This window comes from Xyrauchen texanus, chromosome 2 (genome assembly GCF_025860055.1).
Source record: "Xyrauchen texanus isolate HMW12.3.18 chromosome 2, RBS_HiC_50CHRs, whole genome shotgun sequence".
NCBI classification, from domain to species: domain Eukaryota; kingdom Metazoa; phylum Chordata; class Actinopteri; order Cypriniformes; family Catostomidae; genus Xyrauchen; species Xyrauchen texanus.
The window spans coordinates 16099223-16119658 of record NC_068277.1 but is presented as its reverse complement, the minus strand read 5'-3'; the positions used below and the strand labels follow the sequence as shown (position 1 = coordinate 16119658).

The 20436-nt window shown below is 37.0% G+C and overlaps 2 protein-coding genes across 5 annotated transcripts in view; both read right to left on the bottom strand.

The window, feature by feature from the left end:
* Nucleotides 1-12211, bottom strand: part of mctp2b (multiple C2 domains, transmembrane 2b) — a 35732-nt gene extending 23521 nt beyond the window's left edge. For all 3 annotated transcript variants that reach the window (XM_052149736.1, XM_052149742.1, XM_052149747.1), the window contains exons 1-2: nt 12084-12211; nt 10985-11159 (exon numbers count right to left, since the gene is read on the bottom strand). Coding sequence is in view for 2 of the 3 variants with exons in the window: in XM_052149742.1 (XP_052005702.1) it covers nt 10985-10987 (3 nt within the window). In the remaining variant the exon portion in view is untranslated. The remainder of the gene's footprint in view (nt 1-10984; nt 11160-12083) is intronic.
* A 4590-nt stretch (nt 12212-16801) lies between these two features.
* Nucleotides 16802-20436, bottom strand: part of mef2ab (myocyte enhancer factor 2ab) — a 34862-nt gene continuing 31227 nt past the window's right edge. For both annotated transcript variants that reach the window (XM_052152045.1, XM_052152054.1), the window contains 3 exons: nt 19620-19737; nt 19414-19531; nt 16802-18498 (listed from right to left, as the gene is read on the bottom strand). In XM_052152045.1, coding sequence (XP_052008005.1) covers nt 18171-18498; nt 19414-19531; nt 19620-19737 — 564 coding nt within the window. In that variant the 3' untranslated portion in view covers nt 16802-18170. The remainder of the gene's footprint in view (nt 18499-19413; nt 19532-19619; nt 19738-20436) is intronic.

Sequence of the window (20436 nt, the reverse complement as noted above, 5' to 3'; positions counted from 1 at the left end):
TTTACTTTCTTAATACATGTTCCTAGTCATGTATTTCCAATAATGATTGTAATGGTCATGTAAATGATTCATCAGTGCACACTACTTTGAAAGAAAAACACAGTGGGGGGAATTCACTAAGAATGAACTCCACCTGGTGAAAGCGCTGTTTATTTACATGTGCTCTTAGTGCTGGATTAGCACCAGATTCATTAAAGGAAATATGCTGATCAGGCAATGGCACAAATGTGCCCACAAAATCAGTGCTGAAGAACTGATAACAAGAACAGGGCTAGTTTAAAGCACTACATAGCAGAGAATGCAGCAGATATTCTGACATTGTACAGCATCACTTTGTTCTCCAGTAAAATGCCAAGAGTTTGCTTGCCAGGTTATAATGATCTTCTACATTATTTGATCATTATTTGATCCATTACTACAGCCATGATTGATAGATAATGTACATTAACTTTTAAAAAAATATTTAAGTTTACTGCCTGCTTTCTTCGGAATAGCACAATGTTTAGCACACTGGGTAAATGGCACGGAATTTTGTAGATGAAGTGCAATCTATGACAAGACTAATTTACATAGAATGGAGGCACTAGTAAATACTATACGCAAAAGTGCCACAACTGTTTAGTAAATTCGCCCCTTTTAAACTTTGTAATCAAAATATTACTTGGTCCGCCTCTGAAAGAACATCATAGCTGATGTCTGAAATTACTTTTTTTTTAGCTGATGTCACCAAGCCCTTATTTATTCCCCCAAATCTCTTCCCTCCAACCACCATTTCGAGACTGCTTTTCACAATCCAATCAAAAAAAGGAGTGGTGGTGGTGTAGTGGGCTATAGCACATGACTGAGAATCAGAAGGTCAGTGGTTTGATCCCCACAGTCACCACCATTGTGTCCTTGAGCAAGGCACTTAACTCCAGGTTGCTCCGGGGGGGATTGTCCCTGTAATAAGTGCACTGAAAGTCGCTTTGGATAAAAGTGTCTGCCAAATGCATAAATGTAAATGTAAATGTAGTCGTGGATTAGGACTTGAGAAAATGTAAACATCCATACCAGCAAAGCACCATTATCATCGGCATTGCATCACATTGTACACTTGTGGAATCAGCTAAAAGGGTTGCTGACACAACCTGTTAATATTTTCACCAGAATGTTTGAATTTGTTTGATGTTAAGACAAATTTAATGGTTAAAAAAAAAAAATATATATAAATTACTGGCTAATTGAAACCTTATTGTGAATCCCATTTCATATTGACTTTAAGGTGGTAGGTGTGTTTTGGAATTTAATACTGGTTTCAAGCTAAGATTGTTTAGGCTGATGCCAAACTGAACTTCTGGGGAACTGGCAATGCTGGTAGACCATCTTAGACCAGCAACAAACCAGCTTCCACATTCCCAAAACCAGCTTGAACACCTTAAGTTGCTATGACTTTTGTCTTTCCAGCAGGGCCTTTGACCAAGATGGCAAACCAGCTCAGTCAGGGCTCTACCAGCTCTGGTAGACTTAACCATCTAAACCAGCCTGGACAAGCTATTTACAGCTTGGGTAAGCATGTTCCAAAACTTTTTTTTTGTACTGTACATATGAAAATCAGTTTATGCGAAACAAGAAGGAACATTTTTCCAGGCTTACATGCACTGGTGTGCAAGTGTAAACAGGTTCAAGTCAATTGAGGCAAGTCTCTTAAAGGGTTAGTTCACCCAAAAATTATCCCACAATCCCATTTACTCACCCTCCAGCCATCCTTGGAGTATATGACTTTCGTATTTCAGACAAACACAATCAGAGTTTATAAAAAAAAAAGATCCTGCCTCTTCCAAGCTTTATAATGGGAGTCTATGATACCTGAAGCCCAAAAAAGCACATCCACCAAAATGTAATCAATACTGCTCCAGGGGGATAATAAATGCCTTCTGAAGCAAAGCGATGCATTTTTGTAAGAAACATATCCATATTTATAACTTTATAAACTATAATCACTGGCATCCAGTAACAGCCGTCCGCGTGTTCACAATATTACTCTGTGTTTGGCTGAAATACGAAAGTCATATACAACTAGGATGGCTTGAGGGTGAGTAAATTATGGGATAATAAATTTTTTTGGGTGAACTAACCTTTTAAGTGTGTTATGACTAGAAGAAAATGTAATGTATACTTTGACATCACCAGACTTCTTTGCATAAATACAGCACAATAAACTGCCTTAAGATACAGTACGTCGGTAGTTGGAGTATTCTAAAACAATGGCCCAGAAACAGAATCATAAATCAGTGGCAAAACATTGGCTGTGCTTAAGTTGATGTATTGAATTTGTGTATTGATTTAAAGAACAAACAAGTTGAGACCCTTTTAAATCTGCAGCATAGCCCCAGGTCTACAATGTCATCTAAGGACTGAACTCTCTCCAAATTCGTGTTTTAATTTGTTTTAAACAGGCCTAAGATATCGTGGGTGTAAATCATAGGTGCTCCTCAAATGTCTTCTGGGTGACTACGTTTATCCCCTTTCTTTGTTTGGCCGAAAAGCCTGGCTTAACAGCTACACACCAAGGCTTTTTTACACACCAGTGCTGATTTGCAAAACACAGACACAAGGATTCAGCTCAGATTATTTTATGGTGTTTGTGAAGGCAAGCATCAATGCTCATTAGGGTTAGGGACTTGAACAAACCCAACCATAGTATTAAACTTTGACATGTAAATCATGCCACACTGTTCTTAAAGAAATTAATGATATGAAGAAAATGTTTGCAATTACTTTTCTAAACAACTGAACATTAAATTTTTACCTGACGAAAGATAAAATACACTGAAAAAGAAAATGTGTTGGTTTAACTTAATTAAATTGTGGACACTGATTGTCACACAATGAAAATATGTTTCTTAGATATGAAATGAACATGTAGGGTCTACTTTGTTTAGCAGAAACCTAAATTAATTGAGTTAAGCTAACTTAAATTTGGTCTGTTCCAATAATTCTATTGAACCTTGCAGTTTGTTGCTAGCTAGCAACAAACACATTAGCATATTATATATATACTTTTTTACTGTAAAACAAGTATGGTGCTGCCGAGAGTTTACAGATCCACAATCAGTCATTTTACTGATGATCCCTCAGTATTTTCTTAATGACAAAAGCAATGCACACACATTCATTTTTCAATTGTAATGTACCCAACCTCGACCTAACCATTAGCTGCAGTCTTGTCCACAATAGTATCCTCCAAAAAAATTAACATGACAGAAACTCCTCTAAATCCCAACATAACAGAACATTAAACACTGAAGGCCCCGATATACATCCGGAGGAGTTCTTCTTCATTCTTCGTTCAGGGGTAAAATAGAAGTTCTAAACATGCAAACATTCAGTATGAGTGTTTTGATTTAGAGTTTTTGGAGACAACTGCGATTTCCAACTGCAGCCAATGGAGTCAATGAAATCAGGATTGTGTCAAAATTCAGGGATGTCCCCAGGGGTGGCCATTAGTGGGCAGTTGGCAGTGCCTTTCCAACTGACAATCAATGGAATTATATAAATCGTCATTCATTTTCCCTCGTAAATAGCTCACTTAATCCACTTCTTACTGCATCTGTTTACTGCTCCATAGTAAATTAAAATTTTTCTACAACAACTGGTCAGTGTCTCCTATCCAAATCATAACCCTAACTTTTAGTGGGACGGGAAAAGCTGACTCTACATTGCTACCATACAGATGATTTAACAAATTGTGCATATATTCGTGCCCGATTCACTTCAATAATTATCTATAAGCCTAGTATGGGGATGTAATAAAATAAAAGAATTCTTAATTTGGACCATTACAGTATGTACTGTACAGTATGATACATGAAATTGTTTTTTATGGAATGTGGTGAAAATTTAAAAACGGAAGCGTTTTGAACTCTATAGTCTCGACCTCAACAGATTTACTAGCAGTGCGTTTAATTAAGATATGTTGGTGTAGTTATTGCTTTGAAAAATATCACTTGTTTACCCGTTCATTTAAGATAATAGAGTTTCTTATTCCATATGTTCTGGCGATGGCCCTGTGAAGAGTGCAGTCTTTATCACACACTAAATGTAGTTTTTGGTTTCACTTTAAGAGTTTTTAAAATATATGACACGAAGACAAAAACTCTAAACTCAATTTTTTTTTTTTTTACATTATTCTAATTTAGAGACATAGTGTAACTTTACCTTAAAATGACTGCTAACAGTGTCATTACCTACTGCTGCTCATATCCAATTTTAAGAGGGAAAATAAAAATAAACAGGCTGGGTCATTTATTTCTTTGTCAAATAGAAACTAGACAAATTGGAATAATCCACATGTCCAAACACTGTCCATTGCATTGATGTAATACTACACAAAACACAGAAAGTTTTCAAATCTGTCACACACCTTTCTCTTTGAGTTTCTTTCTTCATCAAAACTGAATTTAAGATTTTTAGGATTTCATTTCAGGCCTCCTCCTTTAAACAATGGAAGTAAATATAATCAATTTTTTGACGGTCCAAAATGCATATGTAGGGTGCATCAAAATAATCCACACGACTCCAGTCGACAAATAAAGTTCTTCTGAACCCAAACAATACTTATATACTTTTTAACTACAAATGTTCACTTCAGTACATCTATGTACAGAGCATGCTCATGAGAGGGATGATGTAAGCTCTTCGGTAAGATCACTTGTCACCTGGAGGAGGAGGAAACTTTGTCATTGTCACACCTTCCTCAGCACTCCGTTCCTCATCACCCGATTTCGAATTCACTCCACCTGCACTCAATTCACTCGCTCACTGTCTGCATAAATAAGTTTGTGAAGATATCACCTGTACCATTGATCCCACTGTGTAAACCCTGTAAATCCTGTGAATCTCAGTAAACTCTCTCACACTTGGTTTCACTAACTACAAATTGTGTGGCTTGAATTCCTGACAGTCATATAGCCTATATATTTCTGCTAAAGAATAAGTAGATAACGCAACGGCATTGCTCTGAAAAAAAGGATGGTTATTTACTGCAGTATTGTTTTATTATTTGGAAATAATTTATATATTGTTTTGAAAAAGTTTTGAACTGTTTTGGTTTGTGGACGGTACTTGGTCGGTGTAAATTTATCTTGTGAACAATGACACGCTTCCTGCCTCCTCCACATGTGTGACCTAACCAACGAGTTTATCATGAGAGCATGTGACAGAGGTACGGAAGCGAATATTTGTAGTTAAAAAGTATTGTTTTGTTTCTCAAAATAATCAATAGTTTGGGTTCAGAAGAACTTGATTTGTCGATAAAGAACTAAAGAATAGATTCCTGTATTATAGTCAACACAGATTCTAGGATTCTATGAGTCAGTGTTGAGGAATCAACTCTTTTGGAGTCGACTCCCCATCCCTAAAATTCAGAGACCAGTCAAACTGCTGTGGGAGGCATTTAAAGGAGCATTTACATATGAGGACGCTACATGCAAAACCTTACAAAAGTGTTATCAATGACTTTATGCCTCATTCTACGAGTGGAATTCACAAGAGGTCAGTAAAAGCTGTTTTAACCACTCAATGTGATTTAAAGTAATATATATGCAGTACAAAATATTTAATTTGTCTTGCGAACATTTTGAATTCATGGTGCTATTGCGATAACATGTTATACGAGCCATAATATGTGCCGGTTACACTCAGAGTTTTTTTTTTTTTTCTCCCGAATTTGGAATGCCCAATTCCCAATTCGCTCGAAGTCCTCATGGTGTCGTAGTGAATCACCTCATTTCGGGTGGTGGAGGACGAATCCCAGTTGCCTCCGCATCTGAGACAGTCAATCTACACATCTTATCACGTTACCACGAGACATAGCACAAGTGGAGGCTTCACGCTATTCTCCGCAGCATCCACGCACAGGTCACCACGTGCCCCACCCAGAGCGAGAACCACATTTTAGTGAACACAAGGAGGTTACCCCATGTGACTCTACCCTCTCTAGCAACCGGGCTAATTTGGTTGCTTAGGAGACCTGGTTGAAGTCACTCAGCACACCCTGGATTCGATCTCGCGACTCCAGGGGTGGTAGTCAGTGACAATATTCGCTGAGCTACCCAGGCCCTCGCAAAGACAGGTTTATGGCTTTCCCTGCAGATGGCACATCAGTGAATATGCGCTTGAGAGTATTGGAGTAGATTTTATTCCTTTGGTAGACAAATAATAATACAATTCAAAATAGCATGACATGGACTTGTACGCCAGTGTGATCATGTTGAATACTGATTGAAAAACGTAAACAAAGTAAAAGGTGGAACTTCAGGTCACACCTACTGATAATGTGGACCAATTGCAGCAAGGTGTTTAGCAACCAGTTAGAAGTTTTTCTAAAAGTTTGCTCAGACAAGCTGTTAATAACACCGCAAAAAACACCTTTTTGGCCAGATTTGGTTCTAAATTACATCACACCATTCTTTGATTTCATATCAAGTATATCTGGGCCTTAAAACATACCCGTTTCATTTTGCATACAAATACATTAAAATATCACTTAATTTAAAAAATTTACTCTCCCAATCCAGTCCCATGCAAAGCATTGTGGGAACTGGAAATCACCTGTCCCATACATTGATGACACATATTACTCACATAGTCCCAACACAATTGGATTAAGTGAACATAGATATATGGAATGATATTCCGGACATTATTCAAAAGGAATTGCAAATTGTATTTGCAATTGCGTTTTCAATTTGTGGACGCATAAAATGTGACATAATCCAAACGCAATTGCAAATCGCGCATTACCGTTTGCATTTTCATTTAAGCGAACGCACAGTGACTGCCAAATTTCAAATGGAAAAGCAAAGTCCGTTTGCAACTGTGTTTCCCATATCTTACGAGTTTTGGCCCTGTCATATTTAAATAGCAATTTCAATTACCACGTCTGCTTTTTCACTTTCTCAGCGTCGCGTATGTAGCCAGCCAAAACTCAAATGGAATACTATTTTTTTTTTTTATTTTATTGCAATATTAACAAACAGAACAAGACGATACATACAAGAAATATAAACAATCTTTCAAAACAAAAGAGAAATTATGGTTCAGAATACATTAAGAGAGGAAACGTGAAATTTAAATATATTCAACAATAGTCTAAAAAGAAAAGAGAGTAAGAGAAGAAAGAAAAAAAAAGAAGAAGAGGGCACAAAAGAAAAAAACATTAAGAGAGAATATTAAACATGGCACTAATTCTGGATGTTTTCATTGCTTTCTTATTAACAGAAGTTGAAACTGTATTTAAATACATCTTCAATTCTTCTTTGAAAAAGTGGGGTTTACTTTTCATATATTTACATTCATGGATATGAAACTTTCCAATATATAAAAGAAGGTTTATACAAAAACATGCATTAATTAGATTCTTGTCTTTAACATAAAATCCAAAAAGAATGTGTCTATATGATAAAGAAAAGTTACATAAAACCTTTTGGACAATCAGACCATCAATATTGTTCCAGAAAGACCGAGTAAGAAGACATTCCCAAAACAAATGATCAACAGTTTCAGAGGAGGCTTCACAAAAAGAGCAGGAAGTATCAATATCATTTCTAAATTTCTTTAAAAAGTATTTAACTGGATAAAATCTATGAATAATTTTATAGGATATTTCTTTAACTTTATTAGTTAGAAAGAATTTCTGAGGAAGTGACCAAACATATGACCATTTAATATCATCAAAAAGGTTATTCCAATAAGAAATGGAGGAAGGAATTGAAGTAACAGGGTCCAAAAATAATGACCTAATTTTATAATTGGATTTATGTATTGAAAAACAAATAGAACCAACCACAGTAGATTCAGGGCTAGGGGAGAAACAGAAGTCACTGTAGCACTATTATTGTTTCTAAACAGCATACAGATTTCCAAAGAGATGGCCTTGAAAACTATATTAAATTCTTTACTAGATACTGGGAATTGGTATCCTGAAACAAAATCGGAATAATTAAATAAATTACCTTCACTATCAAAGAGCTGGTTTACTAATATCACCCCAATATTGAACCAGTTTTCAAGAAATAAAGATTTCCTCTTATGAAGAATATTACAGTTGTTCCAAATTAAAAAATTGTGTGGCGAGAAATTATGCTTGTAAATAAGTTTCCAAGCCATAAGCATCTGCTGATGATAATTGGAAAGTTTGACAGGAAGTTTACTAATTGAATAATTGCACATTAAAAGAAAATGTATACCTCCTAATTGAGAAAAAATATATCTTGGGATTATACTCCAAACAGAAGATTGATTGTGAAGGAAACGTTTAAGCCAATTAATTTTCAAGGGATTGTTAAGAGAATCAAAATTAATGAAATTTAAGCCACCTTTATTATAAGAATTCAAAATAACTGATTTTCTAATACTCAAATGGAATACTAATTCCCTTAGTATTTCCATTTCCGATGCCTTACACAGAAACCTGTCAATCAGGGACAAGGGTGGGATTATGCTATGGGGCGTGTTTGTCTTGGGAAGTGACGTCACTCACAGTCGACGGTCAAGAGGTGATGCCCTGAACAGACGCCGGTTTATCAAATCAAATCAAATCAAATCAAATCACTTTATTGTCACAGTACCATGTACGCAAGTGCAACAGTGGGTGAAATTCTTGTGTGCAGTTCCGAGCAACATAGCAGTCATGACAGTGACGAGACATATACCAATTACAGTAAACAACATACTTACACAAAACAATTTACAAATCAAATGTACACATACTTACACAACACAATAATTATATACAATGTACAGTAAACAATACACACAATTTACAATACACAATACAATAAGTAGGAGTATATGAAATATATATATATATCTATGAAGTAGTATATTGAGGAGAATATGTTGACAGTCCAGTGTGAGATTATAGATGAATAAAGTGCAGTGCTAATTATTGATCCTGAAAGACTGTGAGTGATGTCACTTCCCAAGACAAACACGCCCCATAGCATAATCCCACCCTTGACCCTGATTGACAGGTTTCCGTGTAAGGCATCGGAAATGGAAATACTAAGGGAATTAGTATTCCATTTGAGTTTTGGCTGGCTACATACGCGACGCTGAGAAAGTGAAAAAGCAGACGTGGTAATTGAAATTGCTATTTAAATATGACAGGGCCAAAACTCGTAAGATATGGGAAACACAGTTGCAAACGGACTTTGCTTTTCCATTTGAAATTTGGCAGTCACTGTGCGTTCGCTTAAACGAAAATGCAAACCGTAATGCGCGATTTGCAATTCCTTTTGAATAATGTCCGGAATATCATTCCATATAGATGGATTTGTCATTATGAAATACATTTGAGACTAATTGCTTAAGAATTGTATTTTTAATAAATTAAATGAGCAAACTAAATTCAAGTTGAGTGAACACCATCCGTTAGAAGACTGAATCCACTTCATAGCAATGCGATCATATCACTTTTGTTGAATATCACTTGGACTTTACACAATGTAATTATGTTCTCAAACATAAATGTATTGAGTTGAATTTAAGTGAACTGGTTTAGTGAACTATTTTCAATAGAGCTGCTGTCCCTTTTTTTTTTCAATGTGGCAGGGAAAATAATCCATTGACATATATTGAAGGCGGGGCCCAAGCCTTATCCAGCAAACAGAATATTATAGACTTGGGGATAGGCTATTTTGACTTGGGCCAGTAAACAATCACTTACCAACCAACCACAACACTCTAACATCCTGGTGGTGAATGTGCAAGTACCAATTTAGCACATTTTCTTATGTCATGTCCACAAAACATACACCACTTTCACACTCAAAACAATTGTGTAAAGGCTTGTGAGTTTTTAGGGAAACCAAATGTCATGAATATGACATCCATGTCATATTCATAAAACAGCCATGACGTTTGTAGTCCAAGAACCAAATATAGAACATGTTTAATGCACAAATGCAGGGAGAAACTATAGAGAGTGTTGAAAAGTAATCCTTTAAGCTGTGTGTGTGTGTGTGTGTGTGCTTTATGGAGAGGAAAAGCTCTGCCAACCACGAACAACAATCTCTGGCAATCTTGCAAATTCTGTTTGCAATTTTTCTTATTTGTTTCTTATTACTTTTAATAACAATAACAATATGTTTTTATTACTATTATTAGTATCATCGTATTTAATAACATTATTATAAAAAAAAATAAAAGTAAATAATTTTTTATATTATTAAATAATTTAGTTTAAAATATGTTTTAATTATTTATTTAAAATTACAATAACAATTGTAATAAAAATAACAATAATAAAAGTTATTGTTGCTATTATTGTTATTTATTTATGATTTAATTATTCATCTTATAAAAATAATAATCATTATTATTATTATTTCAGAAAGGCAATAGCTGCATAATCCTCTTCTGGGTTTTAAAACTGAGAACATGACCTCAAGCTTTTTAGAGGTTTAAAGCTACTGAGTATGAGTTCACATGTCAAAAACTATGCCATGATGGCTTTGCAGCAGAATTTAAAGGGATAGATCACCCCCAAAATGATCTACAACTTGTTTTCAGATTTAACCACTGGAGTCTTATTGATTACATTTATGTTTCCTTAATGGGATTTTTGGGGCTTCAAATCTCTGGCCACCATTCACTTGCATTGTATGGACCTACAGAGCTGAGATATTTTTCAAAATATCTGTGTTTGTGTTCAGCAGAAGAAAGAAAGGCTTACACATCTGGGATGGCATGTGGGTGAGTAAATCATGAGAGAATTATCATTTTTGGGTGTCCTATTCCTTTAAAATTAATTTACACCAAATAACATTTGAAATCAGGATCTTGAAAACAGCATCTCTTGGGGACTACACCAATAACTAACACAATAGCCACATCTACATTAGCTAAATTAAGCGATAGATACAACCACTTACTAAAACTGCATTTAATCATTAACTTTAAAGCAAATAAAGCTGGCAGTAAAGTTAAGGTTAGCACTAACCATTAAGGTGGAGCGGTCCAAATGGCATCCAAGTAGCTTCAATAACACTCTTCCACACTTCCTTCTTCAGCCTTTCCCCCCCCCCTCAAACTATGGCTATAAGTCTTGTTGCAACTTCATTCATTTCGAGTCAGAGTCCATCCCATCAGTACAGGAAGTCCAGAGCCAGATGCAGCTGTCAATACAAAGATGTACAATATATACAAACCCACCAATACATAGACCAGTTTACACCTGAGAATGTTTGGTTTCCTATCCAAGTGTGTTAGACAATTTGTAAATACAAAGAATAACAGTAAAAAAATGCTGCTGACTTTTTGCAAACAAGGCCAGAACCCACAGCCATTTCTCTCATTTACAAATGTTCTGGGTACATATGGTGTACAATTAAAACAAATATTTGTGGAACAGATTGTGGATTCAGTATGCATATTGTGTACATGGTGTATTTTGCAAATAGTATATACACATTCACTTTCAATCAATCAATCTATCTATCTATCTAGCTATCTATCTGTCTGGTTCCCACACATTTTGACCAATGAATTTCCATGATTTTTCCATGGCCATGGGAACCTTGTTCTATTGCTATGTGAAAGGATCAATGACATTACAAAGGGCAAGAAATATTTTTAACCTTTATTATTATTATTATTGATGGTTACTGAGCAACATTCCAGCATCATCTGACTTACTGGTGACACTTGAACAATTGTCAAACATTGTCCCTCCCAATATACAATGGATTGAAACTACATTCACTTTCACAAAGAAGTATGTGTTACTGTCTACAAAGTGACAACCAAAAATACATTGAATGCAACAGTTCTGAAAAATAAAAACCTTCAAGCACATGTATGTGATTTGGTATCTGTCTGTCATATGAAATGCTGTGATGTAGATTATGGAGAGATTAAGGGTAAAACAAAGACTAATTTCCCACCCATTTTCTGTGTCATAAAAGTTAATAAAAATATCGACGCCATGCACATTTTCTTGTGGGACTGACCCAACAGGTAGCTAATCAAACAGTCAATTCATTTGAAAGACACTATTTTAAATAAATCACTTTATCAGGAATTACCAGAAACATTCCTACCTGACGTCCAGTGTTTAAATCATTTTCAAAAAGTACTTTGTGGCGCTCACGTTTTGGACCGAAGAGAAAACACCTCATGTGTACACAGCAGTCTTGCTTGCAATGTACTTCCTACTCCACGAGTGATATGAGTAATGCCGAAAGACCTTAGTGATGAATTATAGCAGAGACTATTCAGTCACTGAAATAGAGCATGTGGGTAGAATGGAATTACTATGAGATAGTAATGTTCATATGGGCGGAACTTAGTGGCCAGGAAGTTATTTTTAATTGGTCTGATAGGATGGGTATGAATAATAATTCTCCTGTTCTCTGTTCTCTGTTCTCTGTTTTTGTTTTGTTTGTTTTTTTTTTTTGTTTGTTTTTGTTTTTTTTGTTTCTTTCTCTAGTTTAGTGACTTTTAAAGTTTATCTGTGTCACTATTCAGGTGTAAAGTATTTTTGAAGCAGCTCATTGGCGGCGTGCAATGATGTGTTACTTTAATACTTTCTGGTCAGGATGGACCAATCACAGTCGTTTGTGATTATTGGGCAGGGTATTTTTAAAGAATAATAATAGAGAGAGAGAGAGAGAGAGAGAGAGAGAGAGAGATTTTAAACCAATTTTAATTTTGATTGTATGTACTAATTAAAAGAGTAAAATAATATTATATAAGTGAATAGACCTCACACATTACACAAAAACGTCCTGATTTTGAATGCGATTCAGTGGAGGATTAGGCTTTCTGAGTCGCTACGAGCCCCCTGGAGGACGACAGTTGTGTCTCATTCTAAATAGTTGTTAGATGGCAATAGCCTATATGCCGCCCAATTATGCGAGGTCGCTTTTTGGCCCACATTAGACAAGGCTGCTGCAATATGGATCAGATAGCAATCCATTATGAGTTTCACATAACAGGCGGCCGCTTTTCATTCTTTTCCATTTGTCAGTTCAGGTTAGCTCATTAACCGACTCTTCATGTTTTCTCTCTGCTGAGCATAAGCCCTGTGTGTCTTGTTCCACAGGAAATAGGAAAAATCTGTTCAAATAAAAAATCAGCACACTGAAGTGGTCTCCAGTAAGAAACTAAATCACTTTATTTGTATTGTTCTTTTATTATTTGATAGTTTGGTAATGGGCTCAACATTAGGCCTACATATTTTACCTTTTTGTAAGACGACAATCTATTTATGACCCCTGGTGGTTGAATGGCAAATATAGTGGTGGTAAATATCTAGTGTAGTAACTTTAAGGTTGCAGGTAGGAATCCTGCAAGGTGCAAATCTTGAATGATCGCTATTGTGCATTGAGCATGTCACATAACCATAGGCTGCTCCAGGGGATTTGCACTTTCAATAAGTACAACGATCAGCCACAACATTAAAACCACCTGCCTAATATCATGCAGGTCCCCCTCGAGCCACCAATACAGCTCTGACCCGTCGAGGCATGGACTCCACAAGACCTCTGAAGGTATTCTGTGGTATCTGGCATCAACACGTAATCAACACGTAAGTAGCGACGTGGGGCCTCCATGAATCTGACTTGTTGGGCCAGCACATCCCATAGATGCTCAATTGGATTGAAATCTGGGGAACTTGAAGGCCATGTCAACACTTGTCATGTTCCTCAAACCATTCCTGAACAATTTTTGCAGTGTGGCAGGGTGCATTATCCTGCTGAAAGAGGCCACTGCAATCAGGGAATACCGTTGCCATGAAAGGATGTATGTGGTCTGCAACAATCATTAGGTAGTTGGTGTGTGTCAAAGTAACATCCACATGAATGCCAGGACCCAAGGTTTCCCAGCTGAACATTGCCCAGAGCATCACACTGCCTCTGCCAGCCAGCCTTCTTCCCATGGTGCATCCTGCTGCCGTCTCTTCCCAAGGTAAACACAGCACATACACCCGGTCGGCCACATGATCTAAAAGAAAATTGTGATGCTCACATACCCATTGTAGGTGCTTTAGGCAGTGGACAGGGGTCAGCATGGGCACTCTGACTGGTCTGCGGCTATGCAGCCCCATACGCATCAAGCTGTGATGCACTGTGTGTTCTGACACCTTTCTATCATGGCCAGCATTACGTTTTTCAAAAATGTTTGCTACAGTAGGTCTTATGTGGGATCGGACCAGACTGGCTAGCCTTCGCTCCCCCCACGCATCAATGAGTCTTGGGCGCCCATGACCCTGTCGCCGGTTCACTGGTTGTCCTTCTTTGAACCATTTTTGGAAGGCACTAACCACTGCAAACTGGGAACACCCCTCTAGACCTGCCATTTTGGAGATGCACAGTGTTATCAATGACTTTATGCCTCATTCTACGAGTGGAATTCACATGAGGTCAGTAAAAGCTGTTTTAACCACTCAATGGTGATTTAAAGTAATATATATGCAGTACAAAATGTTTAATTTGTCTTGCGAACATTTTGAATTCATGGTGCTATTGCGATAACATGTTATACGAGCCATAATAGCCACCCCTTGACAGGTGCCATTGTAACAAGATAATAAATGTTATTCACTTCACCTGTCAGTGGTTTTAATGTTATGGCTGATCAGTGTATATTATTGTATATGTAGCTAATAAAGCATCAGCTTGTAACCTGCACAAGAAGAGACAGTCACAATGTAAGTCAAAAAACTGCTTTTATTAAATAAAGAGCAGGCGAAGGTACAGTAGGGATATTCCAGAGGGAGAAAGGTCGAGGTAAGCGTAGGGTCGAGAGCCGGGGAATCAAAGTGGAGTAAAGGGGGCAAATCCGGGAGAGAGTGGTCAACGAGAGTGGGGAGGTCGAAGCCAGGAAACAGGATCAGAGTAACGGGACTAGTGGGAGCAAAAGACAGGGGAACAAGGGGAGCTGGCAAGCTAAGGGGTAAACGAGATGAGTACTAAACTAGACGAGACTAGCGGGGGGCAAAGAGACGGGAAACTAAATACAATAACCAACCCCCGTGAAACGGATGTGCTGTGGTATTTATAGGGGAAGGTGCAGGTGTAAACAATGAAAGGTGATGAGACGAGTGCAGGTGAAACGAATAAAGGGGTGATTGAGACGAGTGCAGGTGGTCATAATGTTCTGGCCATAGGAGCGTGCATGAGAGCCCGAGGGTGGAGATAGCATACGAGCAGGAGAGCTCGAGGGAGCAAAACGAGCGTGAGAGCTCGGGGGAAGAGATAGCGTATGAGCATGTGAGCTCGAGGGAGCAAAACGAGCGTGAGAGCTCGGGGGAAGAGATAGCGTATGAGCATGTGAGCTCGAGGGAGCAAAACGAGTGTGCGAGCTCGAGGGAGCAAAACGAGGCGGAACGAGCGTGTGAGCTCGAGGGAGCAGAATGAGCGTGTGAGCTCGAGGGAGGGAAGCGAGCGTGTAAGCTCGTGGAGGGAGTGTGTGCGTGCGACGAAAGCGGGGATGGGGCAGAGGAGCGGGGTTCGTGACACAGCTAAAATGACAAATTATTCTATTTGATCTGTTTTCTAAATGTATAAAATGCAATATTGAAAATGTGTTTTTATGTGCTCAAAACTAGATAGGCAGCAGACTTGACTTACACTGGAGGCCAAAAGTTTGGAATAATGTACAGATTTTGCTCTTATGGAAAGAAATTGGTACTTTTATTCACCAAAATGGCATTCAGTTGATCACAATGTATAGTCAGGACATTAATAACGTGAAAATGTCCTATTGCAATTTGATATTTAATATTCAGGTGACATTTCATCTCACGCTTCCTGCAGCATAGATGTGGCTGTCTTGTCGGACACTTCTCACGCACCTTACATTCTAGCTGATCTAACAAAACCTCAATGGGGTTAAGATCCATAACACTCTTTTCCAAATATCTGTTGTCCAATGTCTGTGTTTCTTTGCCCACTCTAACCTTTTCATTTTGTTTTTCGGTTTCAAAAGTGGCTTTTTCTTTGAAATTCTTCCCATAAGGCCTGCACCCCTGAGTCTTCTCTTTACTGTTTTACATGAAACTGGTATTGAGCGGGGAGAATTCAATGAAGCTGTCAGCTGAAGAGTGATTTTCGAGTACCAAATTAGCAATTTATCATGATTACTCAAGGATAAGGTGTTGGAGTGATGGCTGCTGGAAATGGGGCCGGTCTAGGTTTGATCAAATATGTTTTTTTTCAAATAGTGATGGTGCTGTTTACATCAATAAACTATACTTTGTGATCAGTTGAATGCCACGTTGTTGAATTTAGTACTAATTTCCTTCTGAAAGAGTAAAATCTGTTCCAAACTTTTGGCCGCCAATGTATATACTGCATTTTGACAGAAATGGATTAAAAATTATTATGCAAAACATTTCTTGGGGTACATTTACAATATCCATTGATTATTGCAATTAAATTCAGATTTGTCTTTTGCTAAACTTACAAATATTATTATTGTGACATCATATTAACCATAAAAACAGCATAGAAATTCCCTTTGAAAAAGTTTCAAACAATTGAATAATAGAAACCAAAATACTGTTAAAACATTTCCTGTAATGTTTACCAGACTGAAACGAATGAGAAAATGGGGGAACTATGTCAGCTCTACATAATTCTGTGGTTATGAGGGAAAGACCTCAAGCTGTATTCTTTCAGCATCAAACAATTCACATCCTGTTTAATACCCATAAACATTTTTCAACAGAAATGAGTGACCTAGATAATTGTTGCATTAAATAAATAACTCCAAAGCAACTAAACGACAAAGACCATCACAGAGGTTAGTAATATTGTGTTTATTTTCACTCATTATGGCATACAAACAATAAAGGGCTTTGACAATAAGCATCATATAATATGTGCTTCTCAAGTTGCAAAGATTGTACTGGCATCGGTGAAAACAGATTTTATCTGGCATGAGAAAACTTTGAGAACGTTGGCATTAGAAACAGAGCTGCAAAAAAAAAACTGGAATTAGCAGGAAAAAAAAAAATATATATATATATATATATATATATATATATATATAGTACTGAAAAACATCTAATTGGATACATTGGGCTCAATGTTTGCTCTTCATGATCGCATAGCAACCAGTGAATATACAGCCAGTGTTTAAACCCAATTGTACACTATGGTGTGAACACTGTTCCTTTGCAATATTGGGGATATCCCCATCACATTCAGTCTGAATAAAAGATAAAAACACTATAAAACATTTAAATAAGCTAGGTATATTTTAAATGCTTGTGTAACAACAGAACGACAGTATTTACAATATTAACATTGTTTAAATTATACCAGGCATCTAATTCACAAATTAATTTTGATCAAGGAGAAGTGACATTTTTATAGTCTGTTTTTATAAAGGGATTGTGGGATTTAAAGTCAACATAAAGTGAAAACTGACCCTATCATTTCCCCTTATTGTACACATTCCAGATGTTATAATGCATGATTCATAATTTGCATTATTCCATGGAGGAAAAAAAAAATTGTCTTCATAATCTTTCAACAAAATGTAATGACTTGCTCCTAAAACAATGTTCCTTTTGTGGAAGAAGAGAACACAAAAAATGACTTTTTCTGCTTGTTCAATGTAATTAATTAAAACTAAAGCAACACAATTTTAGAACATTTTGTCACAACTTGACGTCATTGAGTTCCATCCATTTAAATTTGTAAAATGTATCAGAAGTGTTTTCTGTACAATGTTGATGGAATAAACCGTGATCACTGGAGCATTAACACTCTTACACTGAATTGCAGAGGATATAGCGAGTCTCACTTAAAATGTATATGGCTTTGATTGAGAAATCTCACAAGATAAAGACAAAAAAATATAAAAAAAATAACACATTTGACTTGCAAAACCTATTATACTGCAAAAAATGCAGCTAAGATATCACCTCCTCCAAAAGTCTCAGACACTTCATTATATAGACTTTTAACCCTATAAAAATGTGAATAATAAAACAATGAGCAAATTAATAGCTCCACACATTCTTTATACTTCATATTTCCTTTTCACGGACACCACTGTGATGTGCCTTCATATTGTTTCCTGCAAAAAGCATCATTCAACTGCAGTGTCTGTATCTGTAACACATGCTGACAGAAACTTGACTTTTTGAGATTTCCTTTGAGCCAGTCATGATCCTAAGTTACACAGCTGTCTGTTCGCATGCGTTTGACTGACGGATTGTCCTGGTCCACAGTCCCTGGTGATGTTTTACTACCTTGTCCTGGGGTAGCGGTGACCGACTGAGAGTCCAACCGTTGGTCTTCTCGGTCGCTACACTCATATGAACTACCAGAAGAGCTGAAGCTCTCTGCAGGAGAATGACCCACTTCATGTTTGGAGTTTGGCGCAGACATGGTGTGGATGGGGGGGTAAATAGACTGAGCAGCATGTTCTCTGGGTGGGGAGATGGGTTCTGATTTGATGCTGATGGAGCTACAGGAGGGGTCATATGCCTGTGTGGCTCTGGAAAGAGAGGTGGCCATCACAACCATGTAATTTGTGTCTTCAAGGGATAGTTCACCCAAAAATGAAAATTCTCTAATCATTTACTCACTCTTAAGCCTTATAAATTCTCCTCCCAGCCCAGTAGGTGTCAATATGCACAAAGAATGCGAAACACCAAAAACAAAAGAAGAAGAATGTCGAATTGAATGTGAAAGTGTAGATTTATAGTGAAAAAGGACTTACACATCGATCTATTCTCATCCACACTTATATAGCTTCTGAATATATGGATTTAACCACTGAAGTCATATGGATTACTTTCACCAAATCAAAATCATGACTTAAGAATTATCATTTTTGGGTGAAATATTCCTTTAAAAGAATATAACATTTCAAAATAAAAATTCTGAGATAATTTACCCACCTCATGGCCATCGGAAACCTATATATTTTTTGTTTCTCCGTGGAACAAAAATGGAGATGTTTAGCAGAATGTCCTGGTTAGAATGTGCTTTGAAAAACCAATTTTTTGGTCTCAAAACGTTTGTATGGTTTTAAATTTGTATTGGAATATAGTGCACAAGTCATATGGACAACTTCTATGGTGCATTTCTGTCCTTTTGGAGCTTGAAAGCATATACCACCATCCACTATGCAAAAGAGCAGCCTGGACATTCTGCTAAATAGCTCGATTTGTGTTTCATGGCAAAAACTTGCAATTTTCGAATGACATGAGGGTGAGTAAGTCGCTTTGGATAAAAGTGTCTGCCAAATGAATAAATGTAAAATGAGTAAACTGATATAAATTTCATTTTAAGGGTGAAATATTCCTCTAATTCTTTAATAATGTAAATGTATAAATATAGAAGGAAATGCATGCTCATTACAGATCATAATATGACATCACTCCTCTATATCTCCTAATTGTCTCACCTCTGATTACTGAACCCTGGCTGACCATGCTTACGATGTTGCCATGAAGGCCCTGATGTGATACCCTCTGGTGAACTAAAGCTGTGTAAGGGACTGCCTGGACTGTTCAATTCATAATCTGTAAGAAATAAAAAAAATAATTATGTTGCCGGCTGAAAAATTGTCAAGTCTATGTGCTGTGTATGTGTGTGTGGTGGGCTACATACCTGTACTGAATGATGAGGTCATTGCTGAGTACACAAGGCCCTGGGGAGGCAGACTGGGGGTTGCTATGGACACCACCGGTGTGGTCAGTGATTGACAGGACTGGGAGTTGTTTATTCTCTGATGTGTAGAAAAATTAAAGAATAAAGGTGAAGTTAGTTTGGTCTGGCATCAAAAGGTCTATCATAATTTGCATAGCCTACACATGCTACTTGGTTTGATATTTTGTTATCCAGTGCAATGACATTAATATATTTTTAAGTGTGACTTGGTCCAAATACTTTTGTTGCCACTGTAGATTTTTAGTTAAATATAGATGTTAAACTGAGCAGTTTATAAAAGCTTTTAGTTTTTGCTTTGGTTGTAATGTGTCATTGAACCACTAGAGGGCCTCACAACATGTGGATGAGATAATTCAGTTATAAATTCAACCTGCATGTTGATCTTTAATAGTTGTACATGTAGAGACTAGGAAACTGAAATAAAAATTATATTCTTAAATTATTTATGACTTAGCTAATGAGTCATTTTTGAAAAGATTTTTGAATAAAACATTATCGAAGTCCCTTACCAAATGCTCCTCTCCTTCCTCTGGCTGCTTGCAAGAAAAAGTTTCAAAACTTAAGTCAGGTATAGCTGCAGGCCGGAGATCTCCAAATGGGGGTAGAATCTTGTAATGAGGGCGGGGTTACTTCAGAAGGGGCGGAGTTACTCCAAAAGCGGCTTGCGCCAACTCCAAAAATGGGCATTACTTCCATTCACGGGTAGGATCAGGGAAAGTGTTAGGTTAGGGGGCCCCTATATCTTTGCTGGCAGTTT